General features: G+C 36.7%; 1 protein-coding gene across 3 annotated transcripts in view; it reads left to right on the top strand.

The window, feature by feature from the left end:
- Positions 1-32: 32 nt before the first annotated feature.
- The window catches only part of XRN1 (5'-3' exoribonuclease 1), a 33,843-nt gene continuing 10,229 nt past the window's right edge, over positions 33-23,646 (top strand). For 2 of the 3 annotated variants that reach the window (XM_086844998.1, XM_086844996.1), the window contains exons 1-30: positions 33-304; positions 2,926-3,158; positions 4,478-4,575; positions 4,925-5,034; positions 5,120-5,230; positions 5,462-5,544; positions 7,879-7,966; positions 8,087-8,255; positions 8,460-8,527; positions 9,644-9,778; positions 10,723-10,786; positions 11,523-11,628; positions 12,283-12,372; positions 12,527-12,683; positions 13,021-13,140; positions 13,830-13,999; positions 14,778-14,898; positions 14,991-15,089; positions 15,249-15,352; positions 15,855-15,986; positions 17,215-17,377; positions 17,523-17,636; positions 18,117-18,215; positions 18,379-18,494; positions 19,291-19,437; positions 19,751-19,840; positions 20,792-20,927; positions 21,598-21,654; positions 22,143-22,275; positions 23,332-23,401. In XM_086844998.1, coding sequence (XP_086701124.1) covers positions 230-304; positions 2,926-3,158; positions 4,478-4,575; positions 4,925-5,034; positions 5,120-5,230; positions 5,462-5,544; positions 7,879-7,966; positions 8,087-8,255; positions 8,460-8,527; positions 9,644-9,778; positions 10,723-10,786; positions 11,523-11,628; positions 12,283-12,372; positions 12,527-12,683; positions 13,021-13,140; positions 13,830-13,999; positions 14,778-14,898; positions 14,991-15,089; positions 15,249-15,352; positions 15,855-15,986; positions 17,215-17,377; positions 17,523-17,636; positions 18,117-18,215; positions 18,379-18,494; positions 19,291-19,437; positions 19,751-19,840; positions 20,792-20,927; positions 21,598-21,654; positions 22,143-22,275; positions 23,332-23,401 — 3,458 coding nt within the window. In that variant the 5' untranslated portion in view covers positions 33-229. The remainder of the gene's footprint in view (positions 305-2,925; positions 3,159-4,477; positions 4,576-4,924; positions 5,035-5,119; positions 5,231-5,461; positions 5,545-7,878; positions 7,967-8,086; positions 8,256-8,459; positions 8,528-9,643; positions 9,779-10,722; positions 10,787-11,522; positions 11,629-12,282; positions 12,373-12,526; positions 12,684-13,020; positions 13,141-13,829; positions 14,000-14,777; positions 14,899-14,990; positions 15,090-15,248; positions 15,353-15,854; positions 15,987-17,214; positions 17,378-17,522; positions 17,637-18,116; positions 18,216-18,378; positions 18,495-19,290; positions 19,438-19,750; positions 19,841-20,791; positions 20,928-21,597; positions 21,655-22,142; positions 22,276-23,331; positions 23,402-23,646) is intronic. The other variant, XM_086844999.1, reaches the window with a different exon arrangement.

Here is a 23,646-nt window from a genome sequence, read left to right as displayed (position 1 = left end):
CGGTGTGGCGGCCGAGGGGCGGGAGCCGGCCCGGGCCCGCCCCGCTCCCTCCCCGGCGCCAGCCCCGCCCCGGCCGGGCCCGCCCCGCTCCGGCGCCGCTCTGTGCCCGCTCGCTCTCGGTGGTGCGGGCGCTCGGCCGCTGTCAGCGCGGCGCGCCGGAAGGAGGGCGGAGCGCGGCCCGCGGTGTTTGGTTCCGGCGGGGCTGTGAGGGCGGCGGGGAGCTGTGGCCATGGGGGTCCCCAAGTTCTACCGGTGGATCTCGGAGCGATACCCCTGTCTCAGCCAGGTGCTGAAGGAGCATCAGGTGAGCCGGAGGCGGAGCGCCGCTGCCTGACACGGGCCTGCCCCGGGGGGTCCTGACCGGCCCCTCGGCGGGACAAGGGAGGGGGACGAGAGCTCGGGCCTTGTCCCGGCCGGCCCTGCGGGACCGAGTCCCAGCCCAGGCCGGCTCGCCGTCAGCCGGGGCGGTGCAGCGGGACCGGCCGTTCGGAGCTGCCGAAAGTGGTGGGACGGCGGTGGGCGATCTGTGGGGAGCGGGCGAGGCGTTCGGTGCCCCCTGACAACCCTCTTGTCCGTGCCGAGCCCGCCGGCGGCGGGCAGCAGTGCTCGGAGCCCGCGGCCGGGGGCCGGCGATGGTTTCAGCAGTCCCGGACCCAGAGTGCTCCGTTCCCCCGGGGAATGACCTGCCCACGGCGGCTCCCGGCCCGTGGTCGTGCCTGGCTGCCCCGCCGGGCTCGCTCCCCTCTGCGACCCTCTGCTCTGGGTCCCCATGGCAGCTCTGTCCTGCTGCCTCGCACTCACGGGGAGCCCAAGGTCGGAGTTTACTCCTTGTTGGGCTCAGAAAAGTTACAGCTGGTGACGGCCAAAGTCGTGGTAATGACGAGAGACAGGTTTTCCAGCTCGGCTGCGTTTCCTTGTCGCCTGCGTCGGACAGTTTGTGTTAGCAGCTAAACCGGGAAGTATGCTCAAGCCTGGAAAACGAAAGCCGTAAATGATACTTCTAACACTCGGACAAAGACGTGATTTTTCAGAGATGTCGTGTTTGGTACCTGTTGGATGCAAGCTCTTCTAATTATAATTTTCAACTGGTGTCATAGATGTGGTTGTATAGGTTGAATAAGGATGTTCTGGAATAGGCGATAATTGAGAGTTGTTTGAATATTAATACTCCCTAAATACCTGTGATTTTTAGAGATTAAATAGCTGTTGTGTCATGTAACTAAGATGCCCAGCTCAAGTGATTCCTAGCCTGGATGTTTGGCCTTTCCTGCTAGTTTCAAAGTCGTTTTCAAAGCTTAGGTCTTTGCTTATGATTTGTTGGGCTTCTCTGAAGCTTCTAATGCTATCTGTGTAGCAAGGCGGCAGCAGTTTATGCTGCTTTTTCTGCTGTTTCCTTAGAAGCCTGGGCTGCTCACACATCTTCACACTTGTGCTGAAGAACTGTGGCAAGCTGAGGAGGAGACAGCAGTGTCTGCTTTAACCAGGGGGGTGGCAGCAAGGGGTGCTACCCTTGATGCCTTCTGAAAGAGGCAGTTAGAGCTCTGAAGATAAACAGTAAACATGACTAAACTCTTCCAGATCACTTGAATATACAGACTGACACATACTGGCATCTAGAGTAGATGCTAAGAGAAAACAAAAGCAAACCAACAAATTAAAAGGCCTGTGTATGTAAAAGAGCATTGTTGTTAGATCATATTATAGCTGTGCTTCTTGAAGAAAACATAGGACCTTTTATGTACATCGCTTCCATATAAAAGCTTTACTTTTTGTCTCTTTAGAGTGCTACCTGTGCACTGCCCTGCTCACTTACCTGAAAGCACTGAGAGCAGTTTGGTTTCTGAGTTTAACCATACTAAAGACCATGGTGTGCAACAGAAGACTAGTTACAACAGTTGAGTGGGGATCATTCTGGATCCTGCCTCTAATTTCTTCTCTTCACCGTTTCCTCTTTGCAAAACAGTTACATTTCTCTTGCATCTGGAGGATAAATACAAGCCCATAAGGTGCCTTTAGAGATGTGTCAGCAGCAGTGCTGTAGAAAACTGTAACAAGTTGGCAGTACCTTTTCCTAGGTGTGATGATAGGGAGATTTTTATGAGCAATCTTACTGGGGTATTAAGGAATAGATTTGTTTAATGCCAGTTGCTCTTGTGGTACATTTTGGTAACACAGAGGTAGTACTGACCCATTTGTGTCATACATTTACCAGTGTTTGTTCCCTGTATGTTGCTTGTGTATATTTGGGAAGGCTTTCTTTTTCCTTTAAAAGAAAATGTGACTGCTATAGGTAAGACTGTTAGAAGAGCAGAGAACTAGAAGGAAAAAGAAAGCCTGTTTGGAAAGTCTGGGTAAGAAATTGATGTTATTATTGCCAGCTCTCTGCTTTTGGTGCTAATTGCCACTCTCTAGACTCAAAGGTGCTCACATGCGCAGCTGAAGAGAGCATGGAGTGGTTGGGATAGGAGCTGCTAAACAGGGGGAGAGCTCTAAAGCTTCTTAAGCCAGCTTTGCTTCAAAATATTGTTGGAAATTACAGTCAGTTTTGTAGTTTTTTTATGGTTTGTAGTGTAGCTGTGAAAGGTTGAATCAATTAAATGTGCAGGCTCATAAAAAAGAAAAAAAAAATCTTCCAGAAAACAGTGGTTTTGGTTTGCTTTTTCATTTTACAATGGAGAAGATAGTCTGAGCACAGGGACGAAAGTCCTGAGGTCCTGTTCAGGACTTGGCTCACTGAGAAAAATCAAAGTTACAGATTGCATGTGCAGGCAAACCTAGACCCAGTCCAGATATTCTTACTCTGCCTGTTGGTGTGCAGGAGGTTCCACTGGGGTCTTCCCACCTCAGCTCATTTCCAGAGTGCTCTCAGGTGTGCCTTGGGTAGTGGCTACTTTCACCAAGTGATACTAACTGTGGCATTTGTAGATTCCAGAATTTGACAACTTATACCTGGACATGAACGGCATAATACATCAGTGTTCCCATCCAAATGATGACGATGTCCACTTCAGAATCTCAGAAGACAAGATTTTTGCCAATATTTTTCATTATTTGGAAGTACTGTTTCGCATTATTAAACCAAGAAAGGTTTTCTTCATGGCAGTTGATGGAGTAGCTCCAAGAGCAAAAATGAATCAGCAGCGCGGGAGACGTTTTAGGTAAGTAGATCAGTTTTGCCTCTGTCTTGAGGATAGTAAACACTTAAAAGAACCCACTTACTGAAATGTTCACAGTGATAAGTAAAAGAGACTGTGAGTGGTTGTACCTTCACAGTAGTTTTAATTGAATGAGGGTAACTACCTGTAAAATGTTAAAATCAGGATTCCAAAAGGAACGTTTGCTTGTTACATAAATTTTTCTCTGTGTATATGGCACTTGGTAACAAGGGGAGCTTTTTCCTATAAAATTTTCTGTGAAACAACTCTGCAGTGGAGCTCTTGCAGATGTTTCCAAATGCTTCATAATTTGTTAGTCTTTAGTATTTGTGAATGCTACTTCTAGATATGCCTATTAGGTAGCTGTAGTGGAAGTCATAGAAAAAATCAATTTTCCAGTGAAACTGATTTCCTGTTGATACCAGTTACCAAGCTAGTTCAGATACAGAGCTACAAATAGATTAAGAATTACAGTAATGTTTTGGAAGATTTTGAAATTTTTTTAAGATTGCTATAAGGGAAAAAAAGCCAGTGGTCAGACAGTACAGGGATGGTGAGTGAAATGCAGCATAAACAAACTGTGGGAAAGGAACAGGAGAAAACATTTTCAAGCAACTGGATTTTTTTTCTGGTTTGGTTTTGATTTAATCTTTTCTTTAAAGAATAAAGGAGGTTGAGAGGAAGCAGAGATTATGAATTCTAAATAGAAAATTGTAGCAGAATTGAGAGCCAGACAAAAACCTACGACTTTGGTGGTTTCTCTGTTTCTGATTCAGAAGTGTTTAGGCGGCTCTTGGCCAAGAAAGTCTGGCATGATATTTGTTAGTTTCTCTATTACTGGGCATGATAAATTGTTGGTTCACTCGTGACTCCCTTGGAATTCTACACCTGCTGCTTTGTTTAACTGTGTTAGCTATTGTTCTGGGGTAGCATTTTCAGATGTTTAGATAACAAATATTCCTGTTGTTTCAATGTTTGTTACCATTCCTTGTGATCAACCATTGTATGATCACCTTGGTATTCTAAATCCTAACTGCATCTGTATAGTGACAGACTGCCACATTTCTATGAAAAAAGTGCTACTTTTAAGCCACCTTAGTTGTATCAGAGATAAGCTCAAATTAATAATCAATCAATAAGCTCTATTCAGGAGTTCAATTTCTCTCCTTTTTTATTTTTTAAGCACTCCAAAAAATGAACTATTTTTTGTATCAACTATTTTAAGTAGTATATTTATTTTGTCAAAAAGCTGTACTTCGGTTATTGACATTTGAATAAGATGATTCATTCTCTACTCTCTCTCCAATGCTATTTTGTTTCAGATCAGCAAAAGAGGCAGAGGATAAAATAAAAAAGGCATTGGAAAAGGGAGAAACTCTCCCTACAGAAGCCAGATTTGACTCCAACTGTATTACACCAGGTAAGATAATTTGTCAGTTATTTAAATTAAAGTGTTTATGGTTTGTCATCTGTATTTTGGTACTATTTTCCTATCTTAAGGCATGCTTTTTAAAAAAATAGAAGACAGAATCAATGAAAGCTTAAGTAAGTTTTTAACAAAAAAACTTAACAGTAGGGTTGGAATACTATCTTGTTCTAAACATTTTTAGATTACTATATAAAAGGCAAAATGTCTTAGGAAAGAAACCAGTCATCCCCGTCATCTCTGGCAGAAGTTTTATTTGTTTTGTTTTTTTTTTTAATACTTCTGGTATGTAAATGCAAACTAATGAAAAGCTTTAACTTAGGTTTCTGTTTTCTGTTTTCAGGAACTGAATTCATGGCCAGATTGAATGAGCATCTTAAATATTTTGTAAATATGAAGATTTCCACAGACAAATCCTGGCAAGGAATAACAGTCTACTTATCGGGCCATGAGGTTATTATATTTTCTTACTATCCTATTTGAAATTTTTTTTTGACAGAATAATACTTACTGCTGATTTTTTTTTTTCTGTACCCAGACTCCAGGGGAAGGTGAGCATAAAATTATGGAGTTCATCAGATCAGAAAAAGCAAAGCCCCATCATGATCCAAACACAAGACACTGTCTCTATGGCTTAGACGCTGACTTGGTATGTGCAACTAAGATAATACAAACAATAGGAATTTGTCAAGTGTGTACATTTTTGATATCTTCCTAAGCTCATAGAGTTCTAAAAGGGTTTGAAACAAGCATGTGGTTTTGTATTCCTGCAAACTTTTGAATTTGTAATGAAACCAAACATCAAAATTTCTTTATTCTGCTTGAAAGGTTTAAAAAAAAAATTAAAAAATAAGATCTTTCTGATATCTCTTTGTAATAGATAATGCTGGGATTAACAAGTCATGAGGCACACTTTGCGCTCTTAAGAGAAGAAGTCAGATTTGGTGGTAAAAAGACTCAAAGGTGAATTGATTTAAATTTACTCTTATTTTATTTATGATGAAATTAAATCCAAAACATACTGGGTGACTAAGATAGGTGTGTGTTTGGTGATTTGGGTTTTTTTAATTGTTTGCATAGTAATTTAATTAAGTTTTAGTTTATTCTTTGGGTTAGAAAAGTCATGAAATTAGAGGAATCAACATTCTGAATCATGCATTTGAACTGGGTTACATGAAAAAGTGTATGCTGTCAGAAAAGCTGATAAAAAAATCCTTAAAGCTTTGGTGTGTTTTACTTTTTTCTTCATGTTATAGTGGAGCAACCTGGGCTATATTGGCATTGTTTCCATAACTGTGTTATGCAGATACTAACTTTCTAAAATGTGTGTGTACATACATACATACATACATACATATGTACATATATATATATATACACACACACATACACACATATATACATATACATACATACATACATATCTATCTATCTATCTATCTATCTATCTATCTATCTTAGGCTTTGTGCATAAAAGTAAATTACTATGATAATTACTAAAATAAACTCTCTTAAAATGGCTGGTAAATGCTATTATTCAGGGTTTGCCCAACTGAAATAACTTGTGCTCTTTAAACAGTCAGAAGATTGTGACTTGTTCCAGAACTGTGCATGTAGCTGGAGCTGTTGTGAAGTAATACAGGAATTAATTTATAACTGTTACTGTGGCTGGGTTCCTTCTTTGAAGGTTCTTAAGCATATCTTGGGTACATAAAGGGAGAAGATGGGAGAGACAGAAATAAACATTTCTGACACTGAAAGGCTTTTGGATAACACAAGATAAGTAAAAAATGTTTAGATAAATGCGTAATTTTTGCTAATAAAGAAATACTTTATTGCCAAAGACAGTATGATGAACATCAGAAATAAGCTTTCTTTTCAGTCTTTGAAGGCAGTGTTTCAGTAATACTCATAGGCAGTGTTTGCATGCAGCACGGCAATATTTTTTAAAAATCTTACATCTAATCAAAGTAAAACCTTGGTTTTACCTTTCTAAAAAGTAAAATAATCTGAAATAAGAGTGTGATTACTTTTTGAAAGATTAATTAGTGAAAATATGAAATCAAAAGGCAAAGAGTTATTTATTCCCCTCCCTCCCCAGCATTGTTCCATATTGTAGTTTCTGAATAATTTTGCTCATTAGAAGAATTTTTCTGTAAGTTACAGGAATTGCCTTCTGTCAATATATTGTCACTTTTATGGATACTTACAGTTGGAAATTTGGAAATCCTAGAAATACGTGCAAATTAACATCTCTCTATAGTTTTTTCATTGAGAGAAATTGCTTATTTTATCAGAATTTTTAAGTCCAGTGCAGTGAAGAGTAAGGGCAGAATGTCTCTGGAGTCTTATAGCATCAGCCTGGTTGCCAAAGTTCTTTAATACCAATATGAAAATTGCATTTAAAAAGTGACACAATTGGTTCTGAAGCCCAGTGTAGCTCGGAGTTTGTCTTACATGAGTTTCTCTGAAGGCTGCTATCACACACATCTTCCTTATTTCTATTATTAAGATTATTTCTAAAATTTTCTAATTATGTGCGAAGACACAAGTATTTATGCTGGTTTGTCACTGGAAGTGGTCTCAGCTAGTTATAGTATCTACAAGGTGAAATAGTCTTTTATTAATTTAAAATACATCATTTAGCTCATTAATCTTTTGGTATAGGTATTAACTGATTTGGAGCTAATGCTGGCTTAGGGTTTTTATGAGTAGTTTTAGTGAAGAGAAAAAAGGAAGCCAGAATATGTGTTGATTATGCCATAAACAAACAGTAGGTTTGTTGTTCTTTTATTGCTGCATTGAAGCAAATAATGCACACAGAGCATATTTTCAAGTTGAGCATATTAATCTCTTACAAGAAGCATTTCAAATGACTACAAATGTAAACCAATTGGTTTAGATGTGAATCTGTGTACTCTGTTCCTATTCAGGCTAGTTAGAAAATACCTTAAAGTGGTGAGGCTTGGTGCCAAGTTAGGCAAGTTTTTGACCAATGGGATAAGGATTTAGGAAATAGTTACTGCAGCATGGAACTCCACAATGCTCTTCTCTAAGTTAGCTCTTCTCCATACGATCACATCTGGTGTTTAAAAGATTCTACTGCAAAATTTTATGGACCAGACCAGATTAATCCTGGGATAAATTCATTATATTATGTATAATTTATACATTATTTTTTCTGCAAAGATACAGTCCTAGTAAAATTTCTTAGGTTTAGGTAACCTTGGACTTATTAATATTAATGTTGAAAGTGTGTTTATAAATAATTAACTTGGTGGTTTGAATAATTTACAGAGTATGTGCACCAGAGGAAACCACATTTCATTTACTGCACTTATCACTGATGAGAGAATATATCGATTATGAATTTTCCCCAGTAAAAGTAAGTTCTAATGGAGCTGAGATGGGAAAAAATGTGTGAATTTGTGAAGTCTTTATGCAAAAATGATAACAAAAATTATACTCCTGTGTGCTTTTCTTTTTTTTTTCCTTTTTCCTCCAGGACAAGATTTCTTTTGAATATGATATTGAAAGGATAATAGATGATTGGATCTTAATGGGTTTCCTTGTAGGAAATGATTTTATTCCTCATCTACCTCATTTACACATTAATCATGATGCACTGCCGCTACTTTATAGAACATACATGGCTATCTTGCCAGAACTGGGAGGTGAGAAAGTTGTGGAAAGCAGAATCATTAACATTGGTGTATTTATATTTATTAACCTTTTTTGCCATATTAGAATATTCAGTATTTACTACACTTTCCTTAGAGAGGCAGCAAGATTGCATTTTATTATCTGTGGGGCATTTAAATGCAAATTTTAAAATTACTGAATTGTTCGTTCAAAAGCATACTTGATTTTCTCAACAGGTTACATCAATGAGAATGGGTATCTGAATTTAGAACGTTTTGAGAAATATCTCACAAGATTGTCAGATGTAAGTAACTCTGAAATTTAGAGAATGTTGAATTTAAACTCAGTATTGTACCCTAAAATGCACCATACTGTAGTTTTAGTGAACTGTTAAATGGCTGTGTTTTACAGGTGGTTTAATCAGCTGTTTTAGCATTGAACAGATGGAATTCAATCAGTTGTTGTCTGATCTTATAGCATAAGAGGAAAAAGATTGAATTATTTGCTCTGTGCTTTAGCCAGCACAGTGCTTTTAATACTGCAAGTCAAATGAGGATTCACCAGTAGAATCATGGTCCCCACTTCTTATCAAAGTGTGTGGCAGTATTAGGCAAAGGTGGTTAGAGCAGGTGCCAGAAATGCCAGGGCTGTGGGTTCGGTCCCTCTAGGGCCATTGACGTAGCAGCTTGACTCAGTGATCCTTGTGGGTCTCTTCCAGCTCAGAGCTGTCTGTGATCTCTATGTATTCTTAAAGCTTGCTGCAGGCAGCAATGTTCTTTGTTTCCCCTGCTGGTAGTTTCCTGTGGGATAAGCTATGTCTGAAGGTCTTGGAGGGGAGAATTGTTTCCAAGTTTTTTTATGAAGATCACTAGTAAAGATCAAGGAGCATCTCTGAGAGGCGGGCATCAGTGGTGTTCATGAACTAGCTGATGTACAGGAGGTAATCCTGTTAAGTGCCAGCGCAGTAATCCATCCTAAAAATGAGGTAAAGTATAGCCATATAGAAATGGAAAGGATTAAACCTTCTGCTGAACTTGGAAAGAGGGAGATCATCTGTTGTCCCTACTTCAGCCTTGTTTTCTGGTTCTTGCATAGAGCTGTGAAAGTGTTAGATCTGTGGCACAAGGCTGTATTAACCAGACCCTATATACTTCTTGAGTTGATAGTGAAGTGTAGAAGTTATTTAATTATTTTTTGTTACACCTTGCTGCCTTACTGAAAGAAGGCTTGGCTGTATGTTACATATTGCTGAGTAACAGGATTTTTAGTATTAATCTGTTTAGTTGTATCTTTAGGATAAAATGTTTAGGTACAGATGACTCTAGATGTAATCTAATGCACGTAGTAAAAAGACGTTGTTAATCTGGCATTGTAGATTTGACATCCCTCAAATATTTTCACACTTACTTTAATCTCACAGTTTGATCGTGAACACTTCAGTGAAGTCTTTGTTGACCTAAAGTGGTTTGAAAGTAAAGTAGGCAATAAATACCTCAATGAGGCAGCTGGGATTGCAGCAGAGGAAGCCAGAAGAAATAAACAAAAGAAACAAAAGGTTAGTGTTTTATACGCACAATTTCAGAAGTAAGAATGTTGCTTCTTGCAAATCAATAATTTGATCTTAGACAAATTAAGTGGCATAAACCTCTGTTTTGAGATTTTTTTCAAACCAGAAAAGGTAGTAATTGGTAACAGTTTTCTTTCTGCCTGTATGCATTGCTGGTTGTGAGTAATAAAATGGTTCAGTCAGGGGCAGATGTTCATGATTTTGAAAGTCTCATAAATGTGTATTTAATGCTTTGCTGTTCTTCAAAAGCAGCAGAACTTAACTTCTGTGTGAGTTATGATCAAACCTGCTATATTTCATAATCTGAATTTTTAATGCATAGTCTTCTAGGAGTTCCATGTGTTTCAGATACACCAATAGAACATTCATGTATTGCTAACTACTGGACAGCAAATAGGGAAAGAGCAATTTCATTGGTGAGCTATCTCAGATTAGTATTAAACTTGCAGTTCTAGATATAACCAATTACTAAGGAGCAGCACCTTGTATATACGTGTGTACTACTACATAACAGTAGATTGTCTCTGCCCCAGTGTCAAGTTCCCCACCACCACTTCCACTGACTGCCTTTCACTATATGCTCCAGCAGGGTGTAGAGTAGCAGGAGAAAATTCCTATGCATTTAATCTGTCTCTGTATATTGTTATCCTCTTCTTTGTGTACGGAGCAGTTTTGGAAAGTAGCATGTTGGAACACAAATATTCAGGTATTTTTTTTAGAAGTAGTTAGTGTTTTGAGACTGCTCCTTTTGTCTGATCTGTCTGTTTTGTCTGCTTAAATAATTTTCTTGAAGCAATTGTAAAAGAAGGAAATGGGGTTTATAATAAATATTATTTATACATTTAATTTTAGCATTTTGAGTTGCAAATTTTGAATGGCATTCGTGCATATTAACCTGTATTTTTACATTATTTCAAATCTTAATTTAATAGGCTCAGGAAAATTCTATATCTTTGGCTGCTTTAGAAAAAAATGAAGGCGAAGTGACCCCTAAAAGTAAGTGCAAATGATTTTTCCATACACATAAAACAAAAAATGTGTGTATAGATTTCAAAGAACTGTAAGAATTACATGTCAGAGATGAGCTTAATCTGAATGCAAGATTTATGTTGTCGGCTACTGGGAAGTGGAACTGCTCTGGTGAGAGAGAGAGAGTGGGGCTAAAGCTTTAGAGGTGCTTCTTCTTTGCCATGATGAGTTAAAGGAATTAATGAACAAACCTTCAACAATGTTATATTTTTGATAATTGCATGCATAGGTATTTTCTTAGATGGGGGGCACAGGGGAACAGATTATTGTATTACTCTAGGATTTTTTGTTGTGGTTGTTTTTAAACTCGTTCTACTTGTAGGAAATGTTTTTTGCCCATGTTTTAAAATTAATTGTTAAAAGTGTATGAATATTAGTAGATGATATTAAATGACATTGCTGAACATAAATTTTTTCATTAATTTTAATGTTTTCTCGTATTTATTTCTGATGGCTTTTATTATCTTCTCTGTTCTTGTAATTGGGCTAAAAAACGGGTTGCCTGTCTTAAAAATTCCAGAATTTCTTTGGGTAAAGATTTTGTTCGATTGTTTCATGCTACTTTCAGTGCAAGGAAGGTGTGAGCACCTATAGCTTTGAATTAAGGAGTAAAGTTAAAACATTGTCAGAAGTGAACGTTTTCAAACCTTATTTCTAATAAGGAAGTGAATGTTAATCCTTGTTTTCATGACTGGTTTTCCAGACACATTGGAAGATGAGCCAGAAGATGATGATCTGTTTGAAACTGAGTTTCGGCAATACAAAAGAACTTACTACATGACTAAAATGGGTGTAGAAGTAGTGTCTGAGTAAGTATATACTTATCTTTTATTCTTAAATGCTGAAAACAAATCATTGTACATATAGAGACATACATGTAAATATGTATTAGAGACTATTTTTAAGAGTGTGTAGTGACAGGATAAGGCATAATGGTTTCAAACTGGGAGTAGGTTTACATTAGATAATGAGGAAGAAATTTTTTACTTCGAGGGTGGTGAGGCACTGGAGCAGGTTGCCTAGAGGAGTTGTAGATGTCTGTTGAGAGTGTTCAAGGCCAGGTTGAATGGGGCTTTGAGCAGTCTGGTCTATGGAAGGTTTCCCTGTCTGATTATTAGAATCACAGAACATTGGGGGTTGAAACAAGATGTTCTGAAGGTCCCTTCCAACCCCCAACGTTCTGTGATTCTAATAAAAGACAGAATATTAATCTCATGTCAAAAGCAGAGAACACATGGCAGAGTACTGCAGTGATGATGATTCTGCCTAATGCAACAAGAGCTGCAAATCCAGTTTACTATAATAAGTATTTGAGGATCAAAGAGGAAATTAATCTAGAAAACCATGGTATTATTATGTTCCCAAAATATTCTATCTTCATCCCTATATACAAGGTTCTAAGTACTTTTTATATACCAGTGAAAATGAGAAAACTAATAAGCATCTTTCTTTTTTCTTTTAAGTGCCTTCTTGGCTGATCAAGCTGAATGTTATGTCCAGGCAATTCAATGGATTTTGCATTATTATTACCATGGAGTTCAGTCATGGAGCTGGTAAGAAAAGACATCAAATGAGAAACTGCTGAAAGATAATGATATTTCACCTTGTATACTGGGAACATTTAATGTAGTTTGGTTTGCTTCTGATCTGTGAACACTGCTGTGCTCTAATTAAGTCAAGTAACTTAGAGGATTTTTTAACCTGCAGGTATTACCCTTATCATTATGCACCTTACCTGTCAGATATTCACAACATCAGTGAACTCAAAATCAAATTTGAACTTGGAAAACCTTTCATGCCATTTGAACAGCTTCTTGCTGTACTTCCAGCAGCTAGCAAAGATCTGCTGCCTAAATGTTACCAGGTAAGATATATAATTAAATTATCTATCTACTGCTTACTCATTGTCTGCTTTTTTTTTATTTTACTCTATTCTTAATGTTTTTGCATATCTTGTTACTTATATTGTATCTTTACATTTTAGGTGTATGGTTAAATAGTCTACTTGTTACTATATGTAGTGCACTGTAAAGTTAGTAATAAATACAAAACTTTACATTTGCTAAGCAGTTTCCATCTAGGACAGCTCAGTGTTTCATTCCTGTATGGCATTGAATTGGTTTCAATACCAGCCTTCCTTTGTCTCTTCCTACAAGTAGTGCTAAATTGCCTTTGATATCCTCTCTGTTGTATTTTCCTAGCATTTGATGACTAGTCAAGACTCTCCTATTATAGAATATTATCCACCTGATTTTAAAACTGACCTAAACGGTAAACAGCAGGAATGGGAAGCTGTAGTATTAATCCCGTTTATTGATGAGGTAAGTTGTTTCAGTAACTGCTGTCCCAAAAAACTGCATTACAAGACTGCTAAATTTCTTAATTAATCAACAGTTAGACATGCAAGTACGTGGAAGTTTAAATTAACACTTGATAAGGCCACAGAAAAAAATAGATGTTTGCTGCTTGGGGAGTAAGTCTAGATTAAGTTACCACAAGCAAAGTTAGTTTCAGGTGGCAGAAGTCCTAAGTAAGGGCTTGGTGTTGTTCATGTTTTTAATCAGCTATTCAAATATTTTTGTTCATTTTCTTTGAGAAAAATATTCTGTTCCTATGTACATATAAAATTAGAGAATATCTGTAGGTAAAATAAAATAAACACTTTAAAAAAATGGAAGTATTTTTACAGGAAATCTCTTCACATGAGCACTAGTAATAGAGAAGCATTAATGGAAAGCAGTAAAATAGTACTTTACTTTTCATATAGGATGACAGTGTTAGACAAGGGTACCCTTTGGGAACAGGCTTGCAGAAAGATGATTATTATCCAAAACCATTCCATGGTAATTGTTCAGAGAGCATTTTTATCAGGGATACGAGAAAGGTTGAGGCTACAACTGACAATGAGCACGTTGGGTATCTGAATTTCTCAAGTTACATTCCCAGTGTTGTTTTTTCCATGTGAATTTTTGTTGCCAGTCTCACATGTACTAATTTCTCTAAAATTTAGAAACGACTGCTGCAGGCCATGGAATCCTGTAATAAGGGCCTAAAAGAAGAGGAGAAACAAAGAAACACTCACAGCGCTTGCTTAATGTACTGGTATGACAAAGATGCTGAGTTCCAGTACCTGTCACCATGGCCAGAGAAATTCCCTGCCATAGAACGATGTCACACGAGGTAATGCTGGTGTAACTATTTTAGAGCAGGCTAAAAGGAATTGGAGGACTTTTACTAACATTTTAACCAAACTGAAATGAAAAATACTGAATAAGATGTTGCATGCTTTGGATGGCACAGGAAGGTATTTGTCCCTTCAGATGTTATTTTGCAAAACAGGTGAACCAATGCTAGGTCATCAGGAACAATCTAGTGAATTACTAAACATTGTATGACAGAGTATGAAAGACTGGTACAAATATCTGATAAATAGTGATCATTTACTGGTGTGCTGATTACAGAGTGTTTTTTAAGAAATGAAGGCATTTGGATCCAGTGCAGAGAATTAAACACAAATACGTTTTGCACCTTCTCACTGAAAGTAGCCAGCTTTATTTCACACAAACTGAAGATGAAATGGAAACATGAGCTTAACAGTAGTCAGACTTAAAGCAGAGTAGAGGAGGAATGCCTGTTGCTGGATTATAGTCGGTAAAGAATGGACAGTTGTGAAGATGAATGATACCATATGGAACCATTGCTAGTTAGAATTTGTTAATTACAGTTATTTAAAATAGTGAGTTTAGTATATATCCTAAAGTTTTGTCTTTTTTCCTAATGAATAGTCTCTTTGCAGCAATAGCATGGGGTTTTTTATAGTCCTTTCTATATATTCCAAGAGACATAAATTAGTTGCTGGAAAGTAAAGGGTTTGTCAATTAATGAGTGAATGAGTAATGAACTTTTCTGGAGCTGAAGGTCAATCTGCATGAGCAAATGTTGTGCAACTTCTTTTTAGGTATAAAACAATACCTTTGGATGCTTGGCATGTGGAAATAACCCACAATAAGATAACTAAAATCAACAAGAGTGCATTATATTTCTGTGGATTTCCTACTTTAAAGCACATTAAACATAAGGTAAAAGATTTTTCTCTTCCAACATTGCAGTTGTATTTAATAGATAACTGTGTAGGAGCTCAAGTTTTATGTGCTGTTTTGTTTTTACACAGTTCTATCTTAAAAAAAGTGGTGTGCAAGTGTTTCAGCAAAGCAGCCATGGAGAGAACATGATGTTGGAAATCATAGTTGATGGGAACTCAAAAGACCAGGTAAGCATTCAGGTCCTAACAAAAGACCAAAACCTAACTGAAAAAATATCTATTATTTAACTTCTGTAGGTTTTATTGCAAAAACAGCTTGAAAATACTGTAATGAAAGTCTTTAAATATGCCAAACAATTAGTAATAAAACTTCTGGTTTTTTTTCAGATGGTAGAAAATGTTGCCAGTTCTGTACTTGGAAAGCGAGTTTTTGTTAACTGGCCCCACCTTGAAGAAGCCAGAGTTGTTGCAGTGTCAGATGGAGAAACTAAGTAAGAGTTACCTGATACATAGTTCTTTGTTGTCTTACTGTTTTTTTCCCAAATTAATTTCCTTGGGCTGCACCGAAATTTTGGTTTTATTGTAAAACTGACAACAAATTAGTCCAGATGCAACAAAGGCTGCTTGCTGAAGGATGTTTAACATTGTTCTGAGGTTTAGTTGCCTCTGCAGCAGTCTAGTCTTTCGCTGTTTTGTTATAGATGTAGAAGCTTGGGAGAGCTCCTTTTTAGTTGTAAGGGAAAAATGCATGCACAGAAATCCACACTGCATACATTTCTATACAATCCTTTTTTATAAATAGAACATGTACTGGTATTTTTTATTAAAAACATGCTGTATGGCCCACTGAGGAAGGGATAGAAAAAAACGATGGTACAAGCCTTCCACATCCTTAACAAGTAATTTCTAACTATTTTTAAGTTTTCTTACAATTGGTTATGCCTAGATTAATCTTATTTGGTTAAATTTCCTACCTGTTATAATATTCTCAAGGTTTTATTTGGAAGAACCACATGGCACACAGAAGCTTTACATGGGAAATGCAGTGCCCCCAACTAAAGTGGCTTATGTTGGAGAAAAGGAGCAAAGCATGTGGGTAAAAGAAATTCAAGGCATTTCAGAACAGTAAGTATCTTCAAAAAATAAAGTGTAGCTTTTTTGATGTCTTGGCTGTGTTTTGTTCCTATATTACAGACCAAGGTAGCACAGAAGAGCTGCTGCATACTTGATGATAAAGGTTAATCAAATCTGCTTAAATTTAAAACAACGTAAAAGAGCTTATGTTGAAATTTCAGAATATGTGGAGTCAGTTCTGACGTAACTGAAGTTAGATGCTGTTAGAAAAGGACTCTCAAATGAATGAGTTTTAGTATTCTTCCTCTCAATATTCTGTTCTAGTGTTAGCAATCTACAGTTGTAGGAAGTATGTAGAATGAAGTAATACAGAATCAGCTTGCAACTCAAATAGCTTAGCTTTGTTAAATTTGAATACAGCTCTTGCTCTTCTAGAGTGTGGTTGCTCAGTAGACTATAAATGAGTTACAGTAGTTTTGGTGCCTTTTTGCTGGTCCTAAAATCATGAGCCAGACACAGTTCTGTGATAAAAAGGGGTTACCTTTCTAAGGATCCTTTGGTGCACAGCATGCTAGATGGAAAGCGCCTGGAGATGCACCTGTAACATAAAGCATGTACAGTTTTTGTGTTTAACCGATTAGCATAACTTGCAAGAATCTCCAATTAAAGACATAAGTGATGAAGTAATTCCCCTTCAGTTCAACCCTTTCTGAATTTCCCTCCCCACCCCAGACAGGAACTAAACTTTGTTTATGAAAATATGTCTTGGAGAACTGGTTTTAACCTTGACTTCCCAGAGAATCTAACCTTGGACCTTCAGTTTGGAGCTGCTAGGGAATTTATTTTGTCTTTCTGTCTAACAGAGTAGGTAAAATGCTAGCTACAAATACTGTGATTGGCTACAGTTACAAATGTTTATGTAAAGAATGTAGAGAATACATAAGAGTAAAAAGGCAAACATCAATTCGGCAGCAGTTTGGCATTTCATTGTGTGTCATTTGAGCTAACTGACTTAATTACCTCTAACCCTTCCACTGTAATAATTAAATCTGCTTAAATTAATACTCTGAGCTCTGTAGTGATGGCTGTGCAACAGTGGGTAATCAGTTGGTTAAGCTGTTTATTCTGGGTATTTTTTGTAAAATAAGAAGAAAACTATTAGAATCTTTTTTAAAGGGGGTTTTAAATTTTATTTAATTTTGCTTCAGTAAATTAATTCTACCCTCTTGGTTCAGTTCTGTTTATTGTAATCAAGCTAAATGTTCTGCTTTGTGTTCAGGTATCAGAGAAGGAAAGGAATAATCATTCATGAAACATCAGTAGTTGTATATGCTCAGTTACTCACTGGTAATAGATATCAACTAAACCAAAATGGAGAAGTTTATTTGGAGAAGCAGTGGTCTAAACAAGTTCTTCCTTTTGTTTACCAAACAGTTGTCAAGGTAAATATACAAGCTCAGTATCTTCTCTGAATTATTTCAGACTCAGTCTGTGTTTTAAACTAAATGCCTATTTATATAAGATTTTTAATTATTCTACTGGAACTGAATGATATATAAGATAACCACTATTGTCTTTTTCATGTAGGATATCAAAGCCTTTGACTCTCGTTTTTCAAACATCAAAACTTTGGATGATTTGTTTCCTCCTGGAAGTACAGCCTTCATGCTGGGATCTCCTTACTATGGCTGCATGGGAGAAGTTAGTTCCAGTAATTTCATAATTCTTCCCTGTAGATTTTTTTCCTTTTGCAAACCTAAAATAACCTAAGATGTTGTGTGAAAGTAGCAGCCATTTGCTACCTAAATTTCTTTATCTAGAATTTCCTGGTGGTTTAGTCTGAGAAAGAGAGGGATCTGCTGTTTTTCCTGTCCTTGTTGCTTGTGTAAGAGGAAAAGGCAGAACTTGAATACAGGACTATTCTTATTAGTTCTTTGGGGTAATACATAGAGTTCCCATTTGTGTTATTCTCAGTCATGAATTCCTTTGATTTAGTGCTGACTGATTGGCACTATGTGAGGAAGCAAGGTACAGGTCAAGGCAAGGCAATGAACCCCAAAGCATCTCTGTGCCTACTGCAGCAAAATAATTGATAAACTAGAACATAATGTCTGTTATCCAAAGGCTGCTGTTTTTAAATAGCACTCTTAATGTTTTTAACCTATTGTGTTTCTCTCCAAGGTTCACGATTCACACGATGTGATCCCAGAAGGTAGAATCCGGGTAGTTTTTAATATTCCATGTGAACCCCATCTTGATACTTTAATACAGAACCAGCATGTGAGTGCTTCTGCTTTTCTAGTAAAAGCTTAAACAATATATCAAATAGATTTTGCAGTGGTAAATGTCTTTCAGGGATGTTTCTATATCATTCATTTGCCCTTTGTATACAAATCCTTATCCTTTAGGCATTGCCAATATGTTTTGTTTGTTTGTTTTAAAGAAATATTCAGTGAAATACAATCCTGCATATATTTTGGCCAGCCGTCTTGGAGTAAGTGGATATCTTGTCTCCAGATTTACAGGGAGTATCTTTATTGGAAGAGGATCAAAGAAGAAGTAAGTTTTCTTTGTGAATTTTGACTGTAGAGAAGCTTCTAAATTCTGCTATAACTCTACAGAATTTTTGTTGTGTTTAAGTGCTGTTTTTATCAAGTGTACACCTTTTATGATTTGAGGCTTTCTTTGAAGTATGTTTACTGGACAGTTCTGTTTGCTTTCATGTTGTAGACAGCCATTAAATTGACTTTCCTGGTTAGGTATTCCCACAACTGCATAGGAGTTTAAACTGACTTTGCCATAGTGAGAATGAAAAATTGGAATTGGGGTCTGATTTCATTGTACTTAGTACTACTACTATGAAGTAGCTTCTGTAGCTTCTTTTCAGAACAAGTTAAGACTACTTAAAATACATAAGGGAGGCAATCCATGTAGTCCTGTGAATGCCAAAATTGTGGTTCCTCTCTAAAGATATGGTTGATGTCTGACCATTATCTTGTGATCTAGTGTGTGTTTTTTCTTCTTGATGGATTGTTCAAGGACATTCTTCTGCACCTTGCTATATGCCAGCTTGATTGTGGTTGATTAGATCTCAGTTAAGGAAGAAATGTAAAATATTTCCTGCTCTCCTTTGCAATGAAGTATAGGCACACAAGTGGACAGCTAGCATAACACAGCTTTTGGCCTGTGACATTTACAGCTGACACAATGTTAACAAGTAAACAATACACCGAATTTAATTTTTCTGTGATTTAAGGCCAAGAATGTATGTTTATGAGGTTTGGATTTTTTTTATGTATGTAAACACACACACACACATATTATTGCAAATTAATGAACTTTTTCTTATTTCCAGTCCGCATGGTGATCACAAAGCAAATGTGGGGCTAAACCTGAAGTTCAATAAGAAAAATGAAGAAGTTCCTGGCTATACTAAGAAAGTTGGAAACGAATGGATGTATTCTTCTGCAGTAGAGCAACTACTTGCTGAGTATTTAGAAAGGTAAATTATTGGATATGAGCTTCATCCAAATTACCCACTTTGGTATCAGTTGTTGGAATTTGTCATCTGGTCACAGGTCTTCTAAGAATGATGAGTTTGTTTCTTCTATACCAGTGTTCTGTTTTGTGACAGAGTAATTTTGTTAGCAGATTGCCTTGGAAAAATTAGCAGTATGATAGTAAATTAAGTAAAAAATAACCCATCTGGGCTTCACAACTTTTGAAGCCCACCAAACTTGACTTTGATGGGGCTTTTCTGTGGTCTGTGCTAATGTGAAACTAAAGTTATGTTCCATATATTTGGGGGTTTTTAGGGTGCCTGAACTATTTAATTATGTAGCCAAGAACAGCCAGGAAGATATTTGCTACGAAGATGACATTTGGCCTGGAGAGGATGAAAATGGGTAAGATATGGTCATTACCTCTTTTCTACAATAAGGAGAATCAAGACTGACAGCTGTGAAATTGGTAATGCTCATGCAGTGTAAATGAAACCTTGCTGTTCCACCAACAGCCTTATTGTTCAGTGATGGCTGAAAACATTTGAATGCTGTACTTTCCAGTCATGGGGTCCAAGTTTCTGCCAGACTTCAACCTCAAGTCCAGTAAATGCGAAATATCATTTTCAGTGGCTATTTCATAATTCTGGCTTTAAAAATAACCGTCACTAAGCATAGCTATGACTAATCATAAATAAAATCTTCAAAAAATAACCAATAATTGTTATTCCAAGTAATTGTCTAAAATCACTTGGAATTTGAAAAATAAGTCTTACAGAGTTGGAAGTGTTTTGGACATTTTTAGTACACATTAACATGGGAGAAGAATAGCAACCTTAGTTCCAGACACAGTGTGGTAACTTGAAACAACTTCAGTTATTAGACAATAAACCAAATCCATAGGCTTTAGTCAGTAAATCTGCAGGACTCTTACCTGGAGATACACCAGTTCTGGGACTCTTCTCCTATAAGAATCTCTGGGTTTTTTCTCCGTTTTACCAGAGAGTCTCCCCTGTGAAATTTTCTTCCTGTATTGTGAGAAACAGCTGGTCACAGAGCCACTAATCACATCTGGACACAGCTTCTTGGTTGGATGCAAACTAAATTTGCTGAATACTTTTAATTAATTTAATAATTTATTTTTTTCTGAAGCAAAATTTTGGGTTATGATTTTGAAACAGTACTGTATAATTCTGACTTTTCTTAAATGATACAGAACCTTTAGATTCCATTACTTTATGAATATATACAATCAGTGTGCCTGTATGACAAGACTTGACCGATTTAATTAGGGAACATGGTAAAATGCCTGGTTTATGCAGCTAAAAGCTTTCATTCATGCCATTTTTTATTCAGAGCTGAGAAAGTGCAAGAAATTGTTGCCTGGTTAAAAGCACATCCTGTGTCTGCTTTGTCTCGCTCATCTTGTGACTTGCAAATTTTGGATGCAGCTATTGTTGAGAAAATTGAAGAAGAAATAGAGAAATGCAAGGTATGCAGCTTGGTGTCATTGTGAGCAGGGGTCAACCAAAAAGCAGTGCTCATTATTTTTGAAGTTCTTGAATTTAAATAAGACATTTGAAGATTTCTTGCCATTCCAAAGAAAAAGGGCACAGAACATAATGTAAAATCTGGATTTGTAATATGAATTATCCCAGAAATTTAGAAGAGCTTATTATTAATCTTTGTAAGTGGGACATACTCTGAGCTGTGCCTTTTGGTGCTTTTGTAAAGGAACAGGTATCAGTATTAAAAAATACTGAAGTGCTCTTTTTATGTGCAATCCCAGCTGTTCTTCCCTTGCAGTTTCTCTTTGGTCTGCAGAAGATTAGAAAGTTATTTTCTAAAAGTGGCCAAGAAAATTACTAAAGTAAAAGCTAGGGACAAAGCCAAATGAAATAATGGGCTGGGTTTTTTTGAAATAACTTGCAAGGACATTCTAGAAAATTGGTGTGAAATCTGGAATTAGACAACTAATGGTTCGGTATTATATCCAACATATTTTAAAAACTAGACTTACTCTAAAGACTTCATCATAGCTCTGTACCATTATGTAAAAGAAACTAAAAAATTCTACATGATCTTTTCAGGAGTTTTGTTTTACCTCTTCCAGTGCTTGTTCCTACACTGGTTTGTAAAGACTTTCTGTTCCTTTCCTTTAGCAGAGGAAAAGCAACAAGAAGGTGCGAGTAACTGTGAAACCCCATTTGCTGTACAGAGTAAGTAATGTAAATGGGTTGGTGGGGAGTTTAAGTTGTCTAGATCATATTTATTTTACCTAAGCTTACCAACTTCAGGAGAATGGAATTTTACACCAGTATTGATGAAAGGAAAGATTTTATTTTGCCTTCTAGAAAATAATTTTGAAAACAGTAGTCTGCCTCTACAAGGAGAGAATTTCTTCTAACTACAAACTATGTCATGTCAGGCACTGATTTTTTTTTCAGGTTTTTCTGCCTTCTGTCCTTTATGCTTCTACAGTTCTTACTGGCTCTGTAAGAAAGGCAAAATAAAATGGGCTTTCTGCTGTCTTACTTTGAATCTGGAGAGGGAAGTTTTTTAATTTTGGGGGGGGGGAGGGTGGTTATATTTTTTTTTTCCCCAGAAAGTTTACTTTATAGTGAGTCTCAGATATTGTTATAAATGCATTTTTATTGTAGTTCTTATTGTTTTGCATACATTAACACAGTCTTTTGGTTATTGTCAGCCATTAGAACAGCAGAAGGGGGTTGTTCCAGATCGAGATGCAGAGTACAGGCTGTTTGACCGTGTTGTCAATGTAAGAGAGAACTTTTCTGTTCCTGTTGGTCTACGAGGCACCATTATTGGAATTAAAGGAGGTAATATTTTCTTCCTGATTGTAGCTATATAACAGCTCAGCTAGTAATGTGAAAGCAGGATTCAGGAAAGTGTTTTGTGTAGTGGTTGTGCATGTACTTCTCACTAGGTAGCATATGCAACTTGGAGCTGTTAATGACATATGTACTGTTTTGAATCAAACCTACAAGTCTTTTATTTTAATTTCATGTGTTACACAGCTTTTATTTGAATAAAAAATTATTTACCCTATATGAATTATAAATCACTCTTCATTTGTTCTTAATATGAGGAAGGCAGATCAGAAAAGGAACAAAATGAAGTTATGGGAAAATATGAGGAAAGTTAAGTGGACATAAAACCAAGTATTAGCCTTAATACTTACATTGAACATAAAGCTTTATGATTTGTCTTAAATAGATTTACTTTGAATTTTTATTTTTATTCTGTGATATTCCATTTCTGTTAATTGGCAAGGATTTATACCTTGTTTGACAAGAAGATTAACCATAAATCTACTTCAAGAAGGATTTATTGAGCCCCACAGAGTGTAGCAGTTTGATACAGAGTATTACAAATGGTTTTCTTACCTTCCATTTCAGTAGTTGCTTTCTCATTCAGTTTGCATCAAACAATTTCAAATAGACTAGACTTCGGTGCACTTTTTTGAAAAAATATTCTTTTCTCCATATTTTTAGATACAATACTTTTATAGGTGTATTAGTCTATCATTATGCAAGAAGTTAATATTAAAGCTGTTAGCTTCTGATGGCCTGAAAGTAGCTTGCATCTCTTTTTTGACAACTGTGACATACTGCTATAAACTGCAGTTATATTAATGCACAAGGTGTAATGCATGGTACATTACTGTTGAAATTATGTCTTAAAGGGCAGACATATGTGAGACCTTGAGAAGTATTTCCAAATTCCTGTTAATTAAATTACTCAGAAATTATTTGGGAATCTCTTGATCATTTTTGATCTTTCCATTTCTTATTGTATAACTAATATAGATAGATAGTTACATAATATAGATAGAAGTAACTGTATAGGATGATGTTTTATTTTGTTTTCTATAGCTACTAGAGAAACAGATGTGCTCTTTGAAGTTTTATTTGATGAAGAATTCCTTGGAGGCCTCACTATAAGGTTTGTGTGGGGGAGTTCAGTCATTTCATGCCATTGATACAGATGGCATGCAATTGTTTGCTTTGGTTTGGTTGAGTATGTTTAATGCCTCTTCTTAAAACTTTGTTTCTTGGCAATGTTGGTTGGTTTTCATTGCTTTTCTTTTTTCTGTTTCTTGATTTTCTTTGAGTAGTGATAATTTTTGTGAAGCATGCTATATCGTGGAAATGCTCTTTAGGCTTTTTTGGTGTATAAACTTCTGACTT

Source organism: Cyanistes caeruleus, chromosome 10 (assembly GCF_971803275.1).
Source record: "Cyanistes caeruleus chromosome 10, bCyaCae1.hap1.1, whole genome shotgun sequence".
Lineage (NCBI taxonomy): Eukaryota > Metazoa > Chordata > Aves > Passeriformes > Paridae > Cyanistes > Cyanistes caeruleus.
The sequence above is the reverse complement of the archived record's forward strand: the minus strand, read 5'-3'. Positions and strand labels throughout refer to the sequence as shown.